The sequence below is a fragment of the Podarcis gaigeae genome (assembly GCF_964106915.1).
Source record: "Podarcis gaigeae genome assembly, chromosome: 3".
NCBI classification, from domain to species: Eukaryota; Metazoa; Chordata; class Lepidosauria; order Squamata; family Lacertidae; genus Podarcis; species Podarcis gaigeae.
The window spans coordinates 48,855,334-48,875,862 of NC_139680.1; the positions used below are offsets into that span (position 1 = coordinate 48,855,334).

Consider the following 20,529-nt stretch of genomic DNA (forward strand, 5'->3'; position numbering starts at 1 on the left):
AGCTAGCTAGATAGATAGATAGATAGATAGATAGATAGATAGATAGATAGATAGATAGTCCTTCCCCTGGATCATTCCTCCACCTTCCTGTTTCACATTCTTGGTACTGTACTGTATTTCAACAGTTATTTCTAAAAATATATACAGTACCATCAGCATTGATATTCATTAGGGTGTGCACTCAGGGATTTTTTCTTTTAAAGTGGTTGAATGCATGATCAAAGAGGGCATTTTTTAAATTAATCAAACAAAGCTTAATTTTTTTAATTAACAACTAAACTTTACATAAAAAATAAAAATTAAAAAATACAGACACATTCCTCCACTCTTATTATTTCAGCTTGTGGCCCATGCCCCATTCACCACCATAGACAGATGCAGGCAGAGACTGCAGCTCTATTCCTTCCATTCTGCCTGTGTTTCTCTCCTATCTTCTTCCATTCTCCTCCCTTCTACATACGGTTGTGGCAGCTGAGGCAGCTGGGTTGCCACTCCATACAACATTAGGGTATACTTGGGTTCACCTGGCACACCCTGTGCGCACACCTATAAGAATGTTTCTAAAGCAGTGGGGCTGCTCTGGAAACATCTTTGGCGTTCTCTACCCAAACATTCAGTTCTCTTCACTAGAGGGATTGGGTGGGAGGGAGTAGAAAGGGTTCTTCTAGCTTCAAGCAGAAAGCAGCTGTACATGGTATAGATAAGCTTGATCCTCCTAAGACACCCAGAAAACCTGTCCCCACTCCTTATTCTTGGAACAGTTTTGTCCATTTAAAAAACTTTTCCTTTTCTTTATGCATTAGCAGACAATGATAAATGGACAACCATACGGGCAGTCATGCGGTTATTTTAAAACTACAAAAGCCATTGGGGAAAGGCATGATTGGTTGCCAATTTTCAATTTGTTGGTATGCATGTCTGCTATTTCACTTGCAAAACCAGGAGAAAGCCAGGGTCCACCATATCACTGAGGGATCAGACTGTGAGCATCCTTTTTATATTACAGCTTCTTCATCCCAAAGTAACTGTACTGGTCACAAAAGAACAATGTAGTTCCCTGCTTGCACATAGGATAATCAAACATAGAGATGGTGCTGTGGTAGATTTCCCACACCCTTTCATCCATTTCATGCTGCTATTTCTGTTATCCGACCCACGTGACATTTAACATTTGGGTTGAGGTTTCCTTTTTAGGAATATTTTGATTATTTCAAACATCATCATGCTTATACACTGTAATCTACTTGCCTTCATCCACATTTGTTTATTGAATTTTGAAATATATAAAAGATTGCACTGCATGTTCATGCAAGTAATTCAGTGACCTTTCAATAAAGCATCCAGTACTGTTGAGAATTAAATAGCAAATCCTAACCTGTACAGTCTGCTCAAAAAAAATGAACAATGTAATGTCAATACATAATCCTCTATCTTGCCTTGCAGATAAGTTTCATAATTCAGTTCTGCTAATGGACCTAAAACTCTTTGAATAACACAAGTAGATAAGCCATTGCCATTCTAATGCAAATTCACAGTCACATCCTGATCCAAAATCTAATTATTAAGATTTTGAAGGTGCTTGCCATCTGATAATATGTTTTAAATGTTAAAAAAAAGACTTTATGCCATCAAAAAAACTTTATGCCATCATAAATATTTATGATTTATTTTGACATAAGAAAATGAAGTTTGCTTAGTCCATGATATCTCATGCCATAATAAACTTGTCAGTCTTTAAGATGATACAAGACTTGTGTCTTTACTACAATAGACCATCATGAATACCCCTCTGGAATTTGCTCGTGGTATGTCCCTTATTCTGACTAAACAGCTGCAAAAATACACTGTAATGGATCACCCTTGCTTTATAAAAAGAAATTGTTGTTGGGGAATACTGTATTAAAAACATACACATAGCTGTGAAATTTTGAATATTTATAAAGAAAATAAAAAAGAAAGAGTTCTTCTTCACTTTGAGCATCTGAATTAAGATCAGGGCAGGGAAATTTGTGCTATCTACCGTATTTTTTGCCCTATAGGATGCACTTTTTCCCCTCCAAAAATGAAGGGGAAATCTGGGTGCGTCCTATGGGGCGAATGCAGGCTTTCGCTGAAGCTTGGAGAGCGAGAGGGGTCAGTTCCTTTATTTCCCCCCAAAAAAACTAGGTGCATCCTATGGGATGGAGCATCCTATGGGACGAAAAATACGGTAATTTGTTACTAGAATCCAAGATCCACCAACTATAGCCCTGTGCAACAGGCAATGTAAGAATTCTAAATATCAGAAATGAACTGAGGTCACAGTCCTACCATACAGAAACTGTCTCCTAGTTACTGTGCTCCAATTTCTTCACTTCAGCAGTATAACACGGTATGTGGGTGGGGAGACACAAAACAACTTGAAATACTTGCTGACGTACTTCAGATCACACAGAAATCTACCAGAAGATCCCAATCTATCAATTTAATACCAAAGACAAAACTAACAGCTCAATCTTATATATGTCTTCTCAGAAGTAAGAATTTATTCAATGAGACTTAATCCTAGGTAAGTGGATGTAGCCTCACTTGGCAGGCTTTTGAATGTATATGAGACTGAGAGTTACTGGAAGTGAATTATTCATTATTGTTGTGGGATGAGTGAACCAAGACAAAGTGAATCTGTTTCTGCAATATTTGCATCAAAACTTAGAGCAGAAACACACATTTTTCCCATGATGCCTTCACATCTATAAAAAGTCATTGTTTCAGTTTTAAAAAAATTAAAATCCTACATTAAGGAAGTTGAAGGAGACGTATTTCATTTTCTTTTAGTTTGACTTTCCAGTAGAAAAGGAACAATGAAATTACCAGTAATTGGTTCTTTTAAATGAATGAGTTTCCTCCCCTAAATTCTTTCAATGGCTGATTAAACCATGGAATTCATTGACACGACAATGTGTCAGTGCAACAATGGCCACAAACTTAGATGATCATGACTTATTTTACACACATTCACTAAGAATAAAGTTATCAAGGGCTATGAGTCATGATGGCTCTATACTACCTTACTATGCCTCTGAATAATAGTTGCTGGAGAGAGAAAACAGGGGGGAGCCATTGAATGTATGTGCAGTTGTGTGTTTGCTATAGGCAACTGGTTGACCAGTGTGGGAAACAAGATCCTGAACCATCTGGGCCTTTGATCTGATCCGACAGCACTCTCTTGTCCATATGATCCCAATATAGAATAGCCCCTTGGTTGATACCACACCAGGTCCCAATAGCGGAAACCCAGATCACAATGAATACTGCTTGAACCCCATGAGGAACTGCCATTCTAATAACAAGGAGCAGAACTCCAAGCTACAGAGCTACCCCTTTAATATAGCAATTTTTCAGAGAGAAGACCGCGTCTGGCCTTGGCAATAGGACTGGTATGGAGTTAGAAAGGTTATATATAGCCTGGTTTTGGTTTACTGCCTATGGGCATCACCAATCTACACAACCCACACAATCTTGTCAGACTGAAAAGTCTACAGTCTCTCTCAAATTACAGATTCATATCAGTGACTCAAATTTAAGCACTGGAAAATAATAGGACAGTAGAAAAAATATATAATTATCCAAGTCACTGAGAGGATATCTTGCTAAGTATCTGTAAACTGATTTTATGGTGAGCTATTCTTCCATAAACAATGGAAGTCTTGGAAGAATATTCCACCCCTTCAATTCATGGATTATCTATTGGCCTGTGGTGTGTGTGTGTCCAGCATTTTATGAAAAACCTTTTCAAAGGGAGGGGCATGTAAAATCTGATGATCACTTGATATTAGCAAGAATTCTATCAGTAGGCTATGTTTGGTTAATTCTGTTTCTATCTTCTAAAGCTTCTTCATAGACCTATATAAGTTTGTGGTTTTTTTATATAAACTAGATAAACAGAATTGTTATGCAATTCTTTGTTCTTCCAGATGGGTTTCCTTCGAAATCTGCCTTTAATCTTGCTGTCAATAGTATTGACAATCTGAAAAATGCAAGTTCAGCTCTTTTTTCTTTTCGTTTAGCCCACCTAGAAATCGATTGGCCTGAAATACAATCAATGCAATTTCACTCCAAAGTCAATGGGACCTTTCTACACAATTAACAATTCATATGGACTATGTTTGTGTCAATGGATCCTGCTAATTGCAATTTGATCTGATGCATTGCAAGGCCTCAGTCATCGAACCTTAAATTCGTAAAAAGCCACCCTTAAGCTATGGGGGCTGTTCTAAAAGTCTCTGGGTTGAGTAGTCCACCTCAGGCCTTTAGAATTACAGTACTGTGCCATGTTCTTTTCATAGTGTCAGCTGTCATAGGTGGCTAATATTTTATTTTATTTTCAAAATACACTGTATATGTACTCAACATACCTTAGACTGAGATCAAGCAGCTTCTCTCTTGTGTCCCATTCAAATATACAAGATCTACTGAGGACTTTCTCTTCAGAACTCTGTATGTGGTACAATCAGTAAAGACTTGAAGAGCTCTCAGTGGCCACTCCCTTAAATTACAGGAGCCCTTCCCACTGTAGATTCACTAAAGTCCAGGCTTGAACAGCCTGTGGAAACATTGTAAGATCCACATGTTTAGACCCTTAACATTTGAGATATGTTACTCAGTTTGTGCTACAGATGGGAACCCTCATGCTCTCGTACAGATTATGTGAGTAACTGTAAGTAAGTTGGAACTGCTCTGCAGCGTGGCATGCAATTCAAAGCCACAAGAGCAAGTTTTTGTGCCCTCTAATTGTCAGTAACCACAGAGGCTGCTATGCCCGCTGGTGCCACAGTGTCCATAGTCTGGTTGTGAGATTTAGCGATGTATGCTTGAAGTATAATCTCATGGCTTGTATCCTGATCACCATGGTTCATCCAGGCCTGCCTGCTGGCTGCTGGCAAGAGTTTGGCACACTTCTCCATGACTGATGCTTTTCAGCACTGTTGCCATGGTCACAAGGGGCGTGGCTGTCAGTGTTGTGATGCTCTTTGTTGGTCGATGCTTTCATTTCCCTCTTACCTTTTCGACTGAGCAAAACAAAGCTACGTGGAGATTACATGGACATAAACTGTCTGCCATAAACTGATTGCCTAGAATGTCATTGACCCTGATAGATACATTAATGATTTTTGTACATTGTACCCATGTGAATTTTTGTCTATAAATACTAATAAAACAAATAATCTAAAATCCACTAACACAAATATTTCCTTACATATCCCATTACTAAAGTAAACATTTGCTACTTATGCCAGAAATTAAGTTTGGTCTTTGATTCATAAGGGAAAGAGGAATAATTATGGAAGCTTTATTCAGAAATCTGCCACTAGATGTCAGTGTTAATGAAGTACAGGGCTGCAAATTGTTGATTCAAACATACACAGATATATATAGATATAGATATAGATATAGATATAGATATATATATATATATATATATATATATATATATATATATATATATATGTAGCTAAATATTATATTCTATTGTGGTGAGAAGAACACAGATATTTATTCCTTGTAATTAATAAGCAGGTACGCCAGCTTCAGGTGCTACGCACTGGATGCATTCAGAAGGAGCTATGCTTGTGCTCGCTTCAGCAGCACATATACTAAAATTAGAAGGAGCTATGCTTCACATTTCTGCATAGTTTTCTGAATCATCACATTATGCCATAGATTTGTGCAAGGTTTACATATCTGCATCCATTGCTGAACATTCTGCTTCTCATGCTCAATGGGATTTCTCAGGATGCAGAACCTTATTAATATGGGTTTTGTTCCTACAGCAATTTTACTAACAGCAATATCAACATATAATACAGGGTGTGTTTTCCCCTTATGAACAAGGGAGTGATAACATCTTGCTGGGATCATCTAGGGGTGAGGCACATTTTTAGCCTGAGGGCCACATTCATTCATAGGTGACATTCCAGAGGCAACATGTCCATTGATGGCCCAGAGGCAACAGTGACTGGAGCCATGGATTGGATTCTTACGTGCCTCATTGAACTCAGTAAACTGGACATAGGATATTGTTTATTATGTTCTGTCTTATGAAACATCTGAAATCATACATGAGAAAACAGGAAAACTATAGACCTCTTATGTTTATAAAACTCGAGCCTAGTTCTCACATGAGCAGTAAACCTGAGTCTGAGCTTCTGCATCACTTCAAACTGCAGGAATGTAGCTCAGTTGGTAGAGCATGAGATTCTTAATCGCGGGGTCTTGGGTTCGAGCCCCACATTGGCAAAAAGATTCTGGCATTGCAGGGGGTTGGACTAGGTGACCCTCGTAGTCCATTCCAGCTTAACAATTCTGATTCTGTGAAAGGACTTTCATGACTAAATGCTTCTCTTAGATAAACAACCCCACTGAGGCATGTAGGCAACACAAGAACAATTTACTGTATAACAAGTTTTCTACCTGGAGTACATTTTTTGCATGAAGAAATAAACATATGAACGGCCACATTAATTCTGAAATTGCACAGCCTAGGAACAGGTTTATCACCTCAATAAAAAACTAGGTCTTTGTGACTGCTTATAGCGTGCTGTTGCAAGTTACTTTCTACTTATGTGTGAATCATGTCTTCCTGTTCTGCTCCTTGTTTGTGGTTTGCACAGCTACAGTATAGAAAACTAGCTCATACTCCAATCAGAAGCCTCTGTGAACAGCTTCAGTGCTCATTACTAAGGAGATATAAAAGAGCTGCAGTAGCTGAGGGTTGGATTAGCACTGAATATCCAATAATAGCTTGTGCGGCTGTTTAAGGTGAGAGTTTTGCCTTGGAGAAACGGGATTATGTTTACAACAGAAGTGAAATAAATAACAACTAGGTCTTTGTACCTTTTATGTGAAGCAATAATAGTAATCCCAGGCTAGTTCATTTATTAAAGGTGTACCCAATGTGTAGGCAATGGATAACTTTAAAAGATGCAATATTTTACACAATTAGGTGCCAGTTTATATATTTATTGCTATTATGGGCTAAGCTTTTGCTGGTGGTGTTGCCTATTTGTGTCTTTTCCCCTTTTAAAAGAACGATCTGTACATGAAAACAGACATATTTGAATAAAGAGGTCATCTGATCTAGAGCTATTCAGGCAACTGTTATATATATGAAACACAGGGTGGTTGTTGTTATATGTGAAACAGTGTGGTTACTGTAAATGTTTAAAGGGGAGCTAATATTTTTCTTATCACTCATCTTGTAATCTTTCTGCATACCATGGGCATAAAGGTGAAAGGTAAAGGGACCCCTGACCATTAGGTCCAGTCATGGCCGACTCTGGGGTTGCGGCGCTCATCTCACTTTATTGGCTGAGGGAGCCGGCGTACAGCTTCCAGGTCATGTGGCCAGCATGACTAAGCTGCTTCTGGCGAACCAGAGCAGCGCATGAGAACGCCGTTTACCTTCCAGCCAGAGTGGTACCTATTTATCTACTTGCACTTTGACGTGCTTTCGAACTGCTAGGTTGGCAGGAGCAGGGACCGAGCAATCGGAGCTCACCCCGTCGTGGGGATTTGAACCGCTGACCTTCTGATTGGCAAGTCCTAGGCTCTGTGGTTTAACCCACCATGGGCATAGCCAGGATTTATGTTAGGGGGGCAGGTTTCCTGTTGGGGGAGCAGCATCTCAGTTAGTTAAACGTTTTTATTAATTTGCTTAATTTAGGGGGGGAAGCTCCCACAGTCTTGGCTACACCCATGCTACTTTTGCTTCAAGCATTTTTCTGTCCACACCAGCTCATTTCTGATCTTAGAGCTGAGCTGGCAGAAAAGTGCTGCTAGAAACCGAGGGCAAAAAGACAAGGGATTAAGAAGAATTTAGCTTTTTTTGGGGGGGGGGAACAGATCCTTACCAACTCTGTTTATACCTGAGCAAAGCTGACACTTCCAGATGGGTAAGTGTGTTAGTCTGCTCTGTTGCGGCAGAAGCCTGGAGTATTCTGACAAAGGTGAACTCTGTTAACTGATTCACACTCCACGCTAAGCCAAACCTCGACCTAGGGAATATTTTTCATCAATTTGATATGCAGGAATAAGCTGGTGAAGCTTTTAACAGCATGAAGATAAATGTTTTGACATGTTACTTACTGCAAGTCATGCTACAGTTAATGGCCCAGTTCTGGACACTGATGGAAAAATTAGTAATACTGAGCAGATCAAGGGGAAGGTTTGTTTGCACCTATGCTAGGAGCCGGGGACGCAGGTGGCGCTGTGGGTTAAAGCCTCAGCGCCTAGGACTTGTCGATCGAAAGGTCGGCGGTTCGAATCCCTGCGGCGGGGTGCGCTCCCGCTGCTCGGTCCCAGCGCCTGCCAACCTAGCAGTTCGAAAGCACCTCCGGGTGCAAGTAGATAAATAGGGACCGCTTACCAGCGGGAAGGTAAACGGCGTTTCCGTGTGCGGCTCTGGCTCGCCAGAGCAGCGATGTCACGCTGGCCACGTGACCCGGAAGTGTCTCCGGACAGCGCTGGCCCCCGGCCTCTTGAGTGAGATGGGCGCACAACCCCAGAGTCTGTCAAGACTGGCCCGTACGGGCAGGGGTACCTTTACCTTTTACCTATGCTAGGAGCCAACTAGGAGACTAGGCTAGTCCCCTAAATGATACCGTGGCACTTCCTTCCCAAAGCCCAGGAAGCTTCTGCTCAGCATAGGGAGCGAGGCACAATGTTCAAGCGCACATTGTCAGGACACCACAACATCACACATGCAGCGTTGCCCCCATATTGCCTTCACAAGCTGGCACATCTGGACCTAACTGTTCCCCAACAAAAAATAAATAAAATATCACTGCATGCCACTGGGAGCCAAGCTGCGACTCTTTTTGTATTTATACATATTAACCCATTCCCCTTAATAATATGTTCAGGGAGGTCGTACGTTAACCTCTCTGTAGGAGTCTTTTCCCTGTAAGAGGATTCTACAAGAGTTTTACTGAAGAAGGGAAATAGATGCCTAATCAACAATTCTCATTATTTTAATCCTAGCCTTCTAGATAAGCAAGACTAGGCTATGAGCATATTTACTTGAAAGACACATCACTGCAGCCCTTTTACAATCAAGCCTCAAATGGGATTCACATCTCTTCAGAAAAGATTCCTTTTGATCCCACAGATAATTAAAGTGATAGTTAATCCTTTATCTGCTTATGTTCACCATTTCCTACCTCATGCTTTAATGACTACTTACACAATGGGGGGGGAGGGGCCTCTTCTCTATAGACTGACAGCTGTGTCTGTATAACTGCCACTTGGGATGTCCTTTAGTATTGCTTATTACAGCAATGGGATGAGAGCATCATCATTATTTGAGAAGCCTGTCCTTATATAGGTTTCAGTTCATGGTTGAATAACAAGAGGGATTCTAAATAAAAAGTTTTTCAGACTGCACTCAGTGTTCTGATTTAGCATTTTTTACATATCTCTCAGAATTTAGCTTCTATTCTTACACTTGTATTTTTTTCTTCCAAACCACTTGGATATTTATTTTTTTTAAAAAAAATGGTAAGCATGATATGAATTGTATGTATGAATAAATGGTGTTAGAAATGTAAAGCACTGAAAGATTTTCAGGAGGGTAATGCTATTTATTCAAGACTGAGGTGGGGGAGTATATAAGCATCTGTCCCCTATTTCATTGCTCTGAGACATTGTGTACTCCTTGTATCACATGCTGTCAGATTGATGCAGATCAGTCCTTCTTGTTTGTGCTGGGTTTAAAAGGCATTTAATAAACCTCCAAGCAATCCATATTAAGGCAATCCTAAACCCCCTGCCACTATCATGGAGCCATACTTTGCATAGACAAGATAATTGTAATCAGCGGTGAAATCCTATGCATCTATTTTTTTCTGAAGTAAGCCTGTTTTCAGTGGTGCTTACTTCCAGGTGCCGGAGGAAATTAATATATGAATCCCTGTGGACCCACGTGTGTGGGTGAACAGCTAAATAATTGGCTGGGTGCCTGGATTAAAAATGCAGGGCTTACACACACAGAGCTTCAGTACCAAAGTATTAAACTCATAAAAGTTGAGCAGTAACATTAGGAATATAGGTTGTTAGACCTTTCTTTTCCCATTTACAATGTTCCCCTCTTCCTACCTGCTTTTCAAGGACCAGATCATGCACTGCTAAGTAAGTTTTAAATGCTTTACTTGCAGATTCATACATCTGATATATGTGTTGTTCCATGCAGCTGCAAGGAGAAACACAGGCAAGAATACTCTTGGGTAGGAAGTACAGAATATCATTCCAAACCTGTGCTATGCAAGTTCATACACATCTTTCTTCTCTGTTTACACAATGCAGAGAGAGACAGAGGAAGTTCCTCCCTCTCTGAAGGGAAAGGAGTTTTCTCTTCTTCTCTCTCTGGGGGAAGAGGAGGCATGACCTTACTGAGTCTATCTAGGAATACAGCACTGTGGTCCTTTACCCCCTCATGCATTAACTAGCCCTATGCTGTATTTGACTGCAATATCCCACATCAGGTAACTATGACTAGGATTATAAAGTGTGGAAAACATTCTGTCTGATGCAAAATGTATTGGTATACCTAATTTAATGAATAATCGTAATCAGGGCTTTTTTTTCAGACAAAACTTGCCGGAACTCAGTTTTGTCATCTCTCAGATGGGTGCCATTGCCATTATAAAAGAATAAGGGAGGCATTCATTTTAAGTTCTAGCACCTCTTTTTCTAGAAAAATAGCACCGATAGTAATAGTAATAATAATTTTCTGTCACTTCTATAGTTAAGTCAAATCTGGAAAATATTTACCAGCAAGTGCTGACATGAGTTTCAGTAGCTTCATAAAACTCAATTTTTCAAGGGCTGTCAAATTTTATTAGCAACACATTAACATCAAGATGAAGTATTTCCTTGTAGCATTAGGCTAAGGAGAAGGACTGTAGGTCAGCATGTGCTTTGCAAGCAAATATTCTCAGATTCAGTCCTAGGCATCTCCCTGTAGGGCTGGAAAGACTCTGGTCTGAATTCATAGAGAACCTTTGCAGTTTAGACAGTACTGAGATGGTCTGCCTAACTATAAGGCAGCTTCCTAATGTTCCTGGTTAATGTAGCTGGATCCCCATTATCAGCTGAGTGGATGTTCTCTGATGTGAAAGCAAGCTTACAAACCAAAGCAATATAATCAAGCATCTTGACAAATTGTATGGTGTTTTATTGAATTCACTCACTTGTGCTGCAACATTTACACTGGTTTATCTAGCTGCAACACCAGATTAGTAAAATAGTTTGTGACATTGCACTGTTGTGACCCTTAACTACCGTTACATACATTCCATCCTCAATATTTAACTTTTGGGGCAGAAGACAGACAGATAATGCTGATAATTGTGTATCTGACTTAATGATAAGCAGTTTCTTACCCTCACTGTTGATTACTCTTTCGTTAATCTTCACGGGTGTACATCAGTCGGTAGCTCTAAAATATTTTTAATTTCACACAAATTCAGTCCCTTTGTTAATGTTTTTGTTTTGTTTACACCATTCCCAAGGCTGCAAGTTCACTTCTACACCAATCTGACAATGAGTCAGAGGTTTCTTATATTATGAATAATCAAACTATTCTCCTTTAAACTTACTACAATTAATTATAATTAACCGTGGAAGCAAACTCTTTAGGAGTTAGAGGTCATGATAATTGAGTCTGATTCCATTAGACAGCCAAGGGATGTTATTGTTATCATTGAATAAATCCATGTTCAAATGAGGATAATGCATTCATAAAAGTGGGCCACAGGAAATGATCACTCTTCCATTAATACAGGGTGACCTGCTAGTATTAGCTTAAATGAGGGTCATAACTGACACTGCCAATATTGAATATGAAAATGACTGAAATGAACCACGAATGTAGTTTTATTAAAACAATTAAAACTAGATTATTGTGCCCTTCATTTTAGGGTTATACTTTGCTCTAGGCCAGAGAACTTTGGCTTATTAGTAACATTCCCCCCTTCCTATGACTCTCTTGCTTTTTTAAAAAAGTAATGTTAGTAATTATAGATATAGATATAAATATATAGTGTAAAATGATATTTAAAAACAACGAGCACTGTAATTCATCTCATTATCACTATCTTTAACTTGCCCCCAACAACTTAAATTTATTTATGCTCTACAATTTCTCAAAATCTCTTTTCTTGAACCTCTAATCATTATCTAATGTTTAATAAATGATGCAATCCTTTTGATTCAATTATGTATACTAAATTCTTTTTAAAAAGTTCAAGCTAGGATAAGACCAATAATAATATATGATTAAAAAATGCAAAGCATACTTACTTACCCAGGCTTTTAAACAATAGCCATCTATAATCCAATGTCTAAACATATTTATGATTTAAGAACACTTCTCATCTATGTTGCATTGTGACATAGACAGACAGACACATACAAATCATTTTGCTTCTTGTATAGAACAGCATAACAGTGTGTTGTGTCCAATGATCATTAAGGCCAGGCACTGTAGAAAATATGCATGTATATTGGTTGATTAAAGTCAACACTGATTCAGATATACGTGTAAGTGCTTTTGTACAGATACATGCAGAATCCCATCTGTGTAAATAATCTGGCATTTTGGATAGCAAATAAGATAAGATTACTTCATGCATGCTATTTCTTTATTTCAGGTGGAAAAATAGTACTCACACATGAAGCATCATTCATGTTACTCCTAAAAAGATGTGATTAATGCAGGTTTATGAAAAGCTACTGTATGTGAAAGTGTCCCCTTCAGTTTTCATATAGGTATCATTTAAATATAAAGGTACTCACTCATTCTATATAAAGTACTCTGTGATATTTATACCACACAATGCCCAATAATATTATATGTATTTAGCACACTGTAGTGTTAATTATAGTTATATAGCTCGGTTCAGAGAACCTGCAATAGTCTCACACTATCTATTCTTCCTTCAACCTGAGCAATAGGAGATCAAAAGCTTCTGTATTAACTTTTGAGATAAGCACAGATTATTGTTATATCTAAACTTGGGAAACTGTGGTTTATTATAAATATGGTTAAAAAACAAACCAGGACCAAATCATGGTTTGAGTTCCTGTTTTGTTAACTAACCATGTACTGAACAAACCATGGTTCCCTGACACTGGCTAATTCAGAACTGAAAACTTTCAACTAAGGAAGAAGACAATCGGAGTGAGCCTGAGGTTTCAGTAGGATTGTTCTCACAATGACAAACTATAACTTGTTGTTAACATCCGAAATAGCATTTTACTTTGTAATTCAGGAAGTGGTTGGAAAGTTCATTTTTTAAAGGAACTAGTGTGTGTGTTTTTTAAAGGAACTAGTGTTTTGTTTTGTTTTAATCCTCTATCAAAAGGAACCATTCTGAACTAGTTCAGTTCAGGTTCATCCAAATTAACATTATAGTTCATAAAACAATCATTTTTAACAAAAAGAAATCAGCACTCAGAATATTACAAGTTGCTATGCAGATCTATGGGGTCTAAAAATAAATCAGGGGCCACACAGATGTAATAAGATGTCTGACTGGATGTCAGCAGCTTCCCCCACAATGATATTCCACACTAGAAAAAGATATACCCTGTTTATCTGTGCCATCCACACAGCTGTTCAAGGTGCAAAGTAACATCCACATGATCAAGCAGCACTCAAGGTTTTTATGGAAATTGTGCAGCAGTTGCGCTACAATTTCTTTGATATCCTCCCACCCCATACAGCCTTTACATTATTGTGAGTCCCATCACTCCTGAACAGCAAAATAACACGACAAGAGATTGAACAAGCCATTCAGAATATGAAATTGGGCAAATCTCCAGGGCCAGACGGCTTGACCTCCAAGTATTATAAGACATTAAAAGATTATTTGATACAACCATTGATGGAGGTCAGCAACGAAATTATGGAGGGAAAGAAGGCGCCGGAATCGTGGAAGGAAGCTTTCATCACATTGATACCAAAATCGGAAATTGAGAAGACACAACTCAAGAACTACCGTCCCATCTCCCTTTTAAATGTGGATTATAAAATATTCGCAGATATTTTGGCAAGCAGACTTAAAAGAGTTTTAAATGAAGTAATTCATAAAGATCAGGCAGGCTTTCTCCCAGGTAGACATATGTTTGCTAACACAAGGAACATTATTGACATTTTGGAACTTTTGCAGACAAACATAAATACAAAAGCAGTGTTAATTTTTATAGATGCGGAGAAGGCCTTTGATAATATCTCTTGGAAATTTATGAAGGGAAATTTAAAAGAAATGGGAGTGGGCGGGGTTTTGAGAATGGGATTGATGCAATATACTCAGAACAGAAGGCAAAATTGATAGTTAACAATGTGGTTACAGAAGAGTTTAAAATTGAAAAAGGTACACGACAAGGCTGCCCGATTTCCCCTCTGTTATTTATTTCGGTTCTGGAGGTGCTCTTGAATAGGATTAGAGGGGACCGGTTGGTGCAAGGGATTCAGGTCGGAGCGAAACAATATAAACTTAAAGCTTTTGCAGATGACCTAGTCTTGACTTTGCAGGAGCCAGAATCTAGTACAAAAAGAGTATTACAACTGATTCAAGACTTTGGTCGGGTGGCGGGATTCAAACTAAATAAACAGAAAACCAAGGTGTTGGGGAAAAACTTGACAGATACAGAGTCAGAACGGTTTCCGAGAGAAACAGAACTAACTGTGGTTAAAAAAGTAAAGTACCTAGGGGTAAACATAACAGCAAAAAATCTGAGTCTATTTAAGGATAATTATGAAAAATGTTGGTCTGAAATCAAGAGAGACTTGGACAGTTGGTCAAAATTGAAGCTTTCTTTGTTAGGCCGAATTGCTGCTATTAAGATGAATGTATTGCCAAAGATGTTGTTTTTGTTTCAAACATTGCAAATTGTGGACAAGACGGAGTGTTTCCGGAAGTGGCAGAGAGATATCTCTAAATTTGTCTGGCAGGGCAAAAAGCCCAGAATTAAGTTTAAGATATTAACTGATGCGAAAGAAAGAGGGGGCTTCGCCCTGCCAGACTTAAAACTGTACTATGAAGCCGCAGCTTTCTGCTGGCTAAAAGACTGGCTACTTCTTGAAGACACTGATGTGTTGGATTTGGAAGGTTTTAACAATGCTTTTGGCTGGCATGCATACTTATGGTATGACAAAGTTAAGATCAATAAGGCCTTTAAGAACCATATTGTCAGGAAACAGTATTTAATGTCTGGACAAAATACAAAGACTTATTGGAAAACAAAACTCCGAGGTGGCTGTCCCCTCTGGAAGCCAAGGCCCGAAAAAGACCCAATATGGAGGCCAAATGGCCAAAATATTGGGAAATATTAGAAAAAGACGGTGACAATTGGAAATTGCAGAGTTTGGAGAAAATGGAGGGTAAAGTGCGAGACTGGTTACATTACGCCCAGATTAAAGAAGTTTTTAAAAATGACAAAAAACTAGGGTTCCAGGTGGAGAAATCGAAGTTGGAGACAGAATTGTTAGAACCAAAGACTAAGGTACTATCAAGAATGTATAACTTGCTGTTAAAATGGAACACACAAGACGAAATGGTTAAATCTGCTATGATAAAGTGGGCACAGGATATTGGGCACAACATTATGTTTGAGGACTGGGAAAGGTTGTGGACCACTGGGCTGAACTTCACTGCATGTAATGCTTTGAAGGAAAATGTAATGAAAATGATATACAGATGGTACATGACCCCAGTTAAACTTGCCAAAATACACCATTCGTCTGATAATAAATGTTGGAAATGTAAAGAAAATGAAGGAACATTCTTTCACCTCTGGTGGACTTGCCCTAAAGTGAAGGCCTTCTGGGAAATGATATATAATGAGTTGAAAAAGGTATTTAAGTATACCTTCACTAAGAAACCAGAGGCCTTCCTCCTGGGTATTGTCGGCCAGAGGGTGTTAAAGAAGGACCGAACATTTTTTATGTATGCAACAACAGCAGCAAGGATACTCATTGCCAAGAACTGGAAGACTCAAGATCTACCCACACTGGAAGAATGGCAGATGCAGCTGATAGACTACATGCAATTGGCAGAGATGACCGGCAGAATCCGAGACCTGGGAGAAGAAAGGATGGAAGAAGATTGGAAGAAATTTTAAACTTATTTACAAAAATATTGTAATTTGATTGAATGTTAAGAAGGATGCTTGATCATAAATAATTGGCCACCACTAAACTAGATTGGAATCAGATGATAAGTGAGATTAAGGAAAAGACAAACCCTTTGGGAGAACTATTAGATTATATTTAAACGAGTGGATATAAGATTGTAAACAAGATGATAATTTGCTTGAAAAAACTTTTTAACAATGTAAGTGGGAGCAGGGGACGTGAGGAAGTCCAAACAAGTTATGAAATTTTGTGTATGATATAAGCAATGTTGTTTGTTATTTATGCTTTTTCCTTATAAAAATCTTAATAAATATTTATATAAAAAAAAATACATTATTGTGAGTCCCAGCTATTAGTCCTCAAAACTGGCCAAAAGAATTTTATTCTAGTATGTATTGTTTATCAATGCTTTGAATTTTTGAGCGCCTAACTAAACTTATTTGTTCTGTTTAATTGGCACCATCCTTTTTGTGTGCAGGCTGTTGTTACAGAATTGTGATATTTCAGCTAAGTTAGACATAAGAAAGGTTGTTACATCTCATCCATCTTCCTTGGAAACTCCTCTAGATAGAAGAGAAATGCTGACTTAAATGGCTGCAATAATTTTGGACAGATGAAAATGACTGTTGCAGATGACTCAGACAAAAAGCAAAGCCAATTCTATTGACCAGCAATGGTGTACCACCCACAGACACTTAAGAAGGCACCTTCTGTCTCTCTCCCACCCCCCAATAATCACTTCCCATCTTAATTACTGAGTGCTCTGAAATGCATTTTCCTTGCCAACTAACAATGTAGACATTTTTGAGCAGGAAGTTCCCCAAGGCAAGTCACTTGTACTGCTTGAATCAGGCTGTAAAGCTGTCTGCATGAAACAGTTTTATTATTCTTATATAACAAAATGATTTAAAAATATAAATTATAGAACATTAAATTAATTAGTTTTCGTAAGCCAACATTTTCACATGGCTACTAAGTATAACCAAAGCTTGCCTACTCTGTACATCAGCGAGTTTTAAGGAACTATACACAGAATTTTAGATATCTTCATTGGGTTAGAATCCAGGGGTCAGCAAACTTTTTCAGCAGGGGTCCGGTCCACTGTCCCTCAGACCTTGTGGGAGGCTGGACTATATTTTGAAAAAAGAAAAGAAAAAAGAACGAATTCCTATGCCTAATAAATAACCCAGAGTTGCATTTTAAATGTAAAAACACGCTGATTCCTGGACTGCCGTGCATGGACCAGATTTAGAAGGCAATTGGGCTGGATCCGGCCCCCAGGCCTTAGTTTACCTAGCCATAGGTTCGATCCATACCTACCTGCAGAGGAAGTCCACTCTGGACTCAGCTATTCAGCTGCAAATAAAACGTTTTGAATGTGTTGCAAAGTGCAATATGCAATTGTGACACTAGATAGCAACTGTGAGCTATAGCAAATTCAATGCATTTTTCATAACGATTTTTTAAAAAAGAATTTTCACAACGTTTTTAACATGTGTAGATTCCACCTTTAACAGGGAGAATGAGAAGAAATAAATTTTCCATTATTCCTGTTCCCATCTGCAACCCCTTATGCCCTTGAGAATATGATCTCAGGGATAGTGGGTTACCTTCCAGAACAGTGGGGTACACAATGCTTGAGGCTGAAAGGGAAATCAGTAAAAATGTTTTGCTCCAGTGGGTGCCTCTAAAGTCATGGCTTCCCCCAAAGAATCCCAGGGAATGTAGTCTGCTTGTCACAGAGCTGCAATCTCCAGCACCCATCATAATGTATTGTGTGGATATGACCTTCCATCCATCACATTCTGGATCAATGAAAGGCAAATCCTTCATGACACATTTGTGTCAAAGCAAGTTGTCTTCTCCATTGCCCTGCCTCCCCCCCCCCCCAAGGCATTGCTAGTTACAAATGATTGCTATTATGGGTGAAACTATGAGTCTATATGTAACCAGCTTTGTACCAGCAAAAGCCATGGGAAGTTAAATTCAGAAACTAGCAGTGGAGGTTATTCTGATCTCTTTCAGACTGATATCTAGAATCCCTTGACTGAAGTGGCATGGGGCATCATCAAGCCTGTGTTTTATGACTTGATGAAAACTTAATTGTGAAGAGTTGCTGGGCGGGGGGGGGGGGCGGGGTGTCAGCTCAGATATGTAGGATTTCAGATCACCGTAGAGAGTTGGCACAGTAATTTCAATAGGGCAGAGGGCAAGATTCTCAAGCTAGTTCAAGGCCCTGCTCCTGATTTAAAAACAAACTCAAGTGTACATCAAGAACATTTGATGTGGTCACTTAATAAGAGACCATGAGTTGAATGTAGAGTTCTTGCGAACAGAAGCCACCTTAAAAAAGTGAGGAGGTGATTTTTGTTGATCCCTCTTTTCATCTGCAGTTTTTCCAGAGGGTTAGTAGTTTGCCCAAAGCAGTGTGGGAAGTGGTGCTTGCTGCAAGGGGAATCCATGGAAATGGACTCCTTTCCCTTTTGCCTTTGATGAACTTTAGTTCTGTGGACACAAAAAGCCCTTCTGTGCATAGAAGAGACAATCTGGTTCCAGCCCTATGAAATAATAAAATCCTGATAAATAACACTGGGCAACAATTTTTTACTTTTTGAATGTTATCTAGATTTCTACAAATTATTTAGGGTATTTTTGCACTGCTGAATCAGGAAATGGCATCCGTTTCTCTCCATCAGGTCAGGTTTTTGTGCTATGTTGATTTGAAAAAAATCACATCTTGTGACAAAACCGATTACATTTTTGTGGCATTATCAGCTGATTTTTGTCAACACATATCATCCTTAATATATTTTTAAGAGAAAAAAATGTTTTTCCAACAACATATATTGATTACATGATAGAAACATTGATTACTGTAAACTGAATGGTGGGCATTGATAAAGGTAAGTACACGTAAATTGCATGTTGCTTCACCATTTTCAAACTTCAGGGCTTGAACTTCCGTTTCTTGGAACTCCTGGAATGCTCAGCGGCAGGGAGGTCTCTCTTCAGAGTCCAACAGTAGTCAGCCATCATGACTGCGTCCCAGCAACCCTGATACCTGGTCTCCATCTCTTTCATGTCCTGATGGAATCTCTCCGCCTGCTCGTCACTCACTGAACCCAGGTTCTCAGGAAACCGGTCCATATGTGAAAATAGGTAGTGCATCTTGACGCTCATGTTGCCGCCCAGGTTTCTGAAAGCAGTCAGCATGTTGTTGACAAGTTCAGCATAGTTTCTGGCCTTATTGTTGCCAAGAAAGTTCTTCACTACCAGAACAAATGCCTTCCACGCTTCCAGTTCCACTTCGTTCATTGAGTTTCCGAACTCTGGATCTCTGATGAGCTGACGGATCTGAGGACCGTCAAAGATGCCAGCTTTCAACTTCTCCATGGTCAATCCTGGAAAAGCCTGGCACAAGTAAGTGAAGCAGTCACCATCCTTGTCCAGAGCCTTGGTGAACTGCTTGATTAAGCCGAGCTTGATGTGCAGCGGTGGGAAGAGTATTCTGTCTCTGTCCACCAGAGGGTCGTTGATGATGTTCCTTTCTTTGCAAGGCACCAATTCCTCCCGCACAGGCCAGTTCTTCTTCATGTAATGCTGAGCACGGTCCCTACTATCCCACATGCACAGAAAACATGGGTACTTGGTGAAGCCAGACTGTTGTCCCAACAAAAAGTTCACCATCTTCAGGTCAACGCAAATAAACCACTTATGCTGATCATAACCAATTTTCTCCAGCACCGCTTCATAATTCTCCTTCAGTGTAGTCGAGTGAGCCAGGGGTATCTGCTGTCAATGAACAGTCTCCAATCTTTGGGTTCGTACTGTGGCACTCCAAGCTTGAGCAGAAACTGCGCAATATTTGCACAGTACACCAGGTCCTTCTCTTCCAAGAAAAAACGGAGGTATTCTTGATGCCTGTTGCGGAAGAAGCTGATGCGAGCACTGTCAGAGAGGAGGTTTTTTCCCCTTCAATCTGGATGCCAACAGTTCGGCAGAGTCCTTTGACAATTCTTCGTGGGGCGGCTGCCCCATTAACTTAGTTTTGATCCCCCAACTGTATGCTTTGCCACACCAATTTATGGAAGATTTCGAGGTTTTATGACTTCAAACTGATCCCTTTTCGACATAATCACCCAGAACTATTGGACCTGAATACTTCTTGTCATTAAAATAATAATTTCCACTCAAAACAATTATTCGACATGGCATTTTACCCCCACCAACTTCTTCTAAAATGCTCCACACAAGCGTACATGTGAAGAGAAACGTAAAAAAACGACATGTGGCCATAGCTCAAAAACTTGACCTGATTGAGCAAAACCAATGTGATTTTTTGATTCAGCGCATCA

At 39.3% G+C, this 20,529-nt stretch overlaps 1 protein-coding gene across 1 annotated transcript in view; it reads right to left on the reverse strand.

Moving 5' to 3' along the window:
• LOC310840996 (uncharacterized protein) overlaps positions 1-19,941 on the reverse strand; it is a 278,515-nt gene extending 258,574 nt beyond the window's left edge. The window contains exon 1 of the mRNA XM_083731506.1: positions 19,086-19,941. Within this exon, the coding sequence (XP_083587632.1) occupies positions 19,121-19,861 (741 nt within the window). The 5' untranslated portion in view covers positions 19,862-19,941 and the 3' untranslated portion in view covers positions 19,086-19,120. The remainder of the gene's footprint in view (positions 1-19,085) is intronic.
• Between the last annotated feature and the right edge of the window lie 588 nt (positions 19,942-20,529).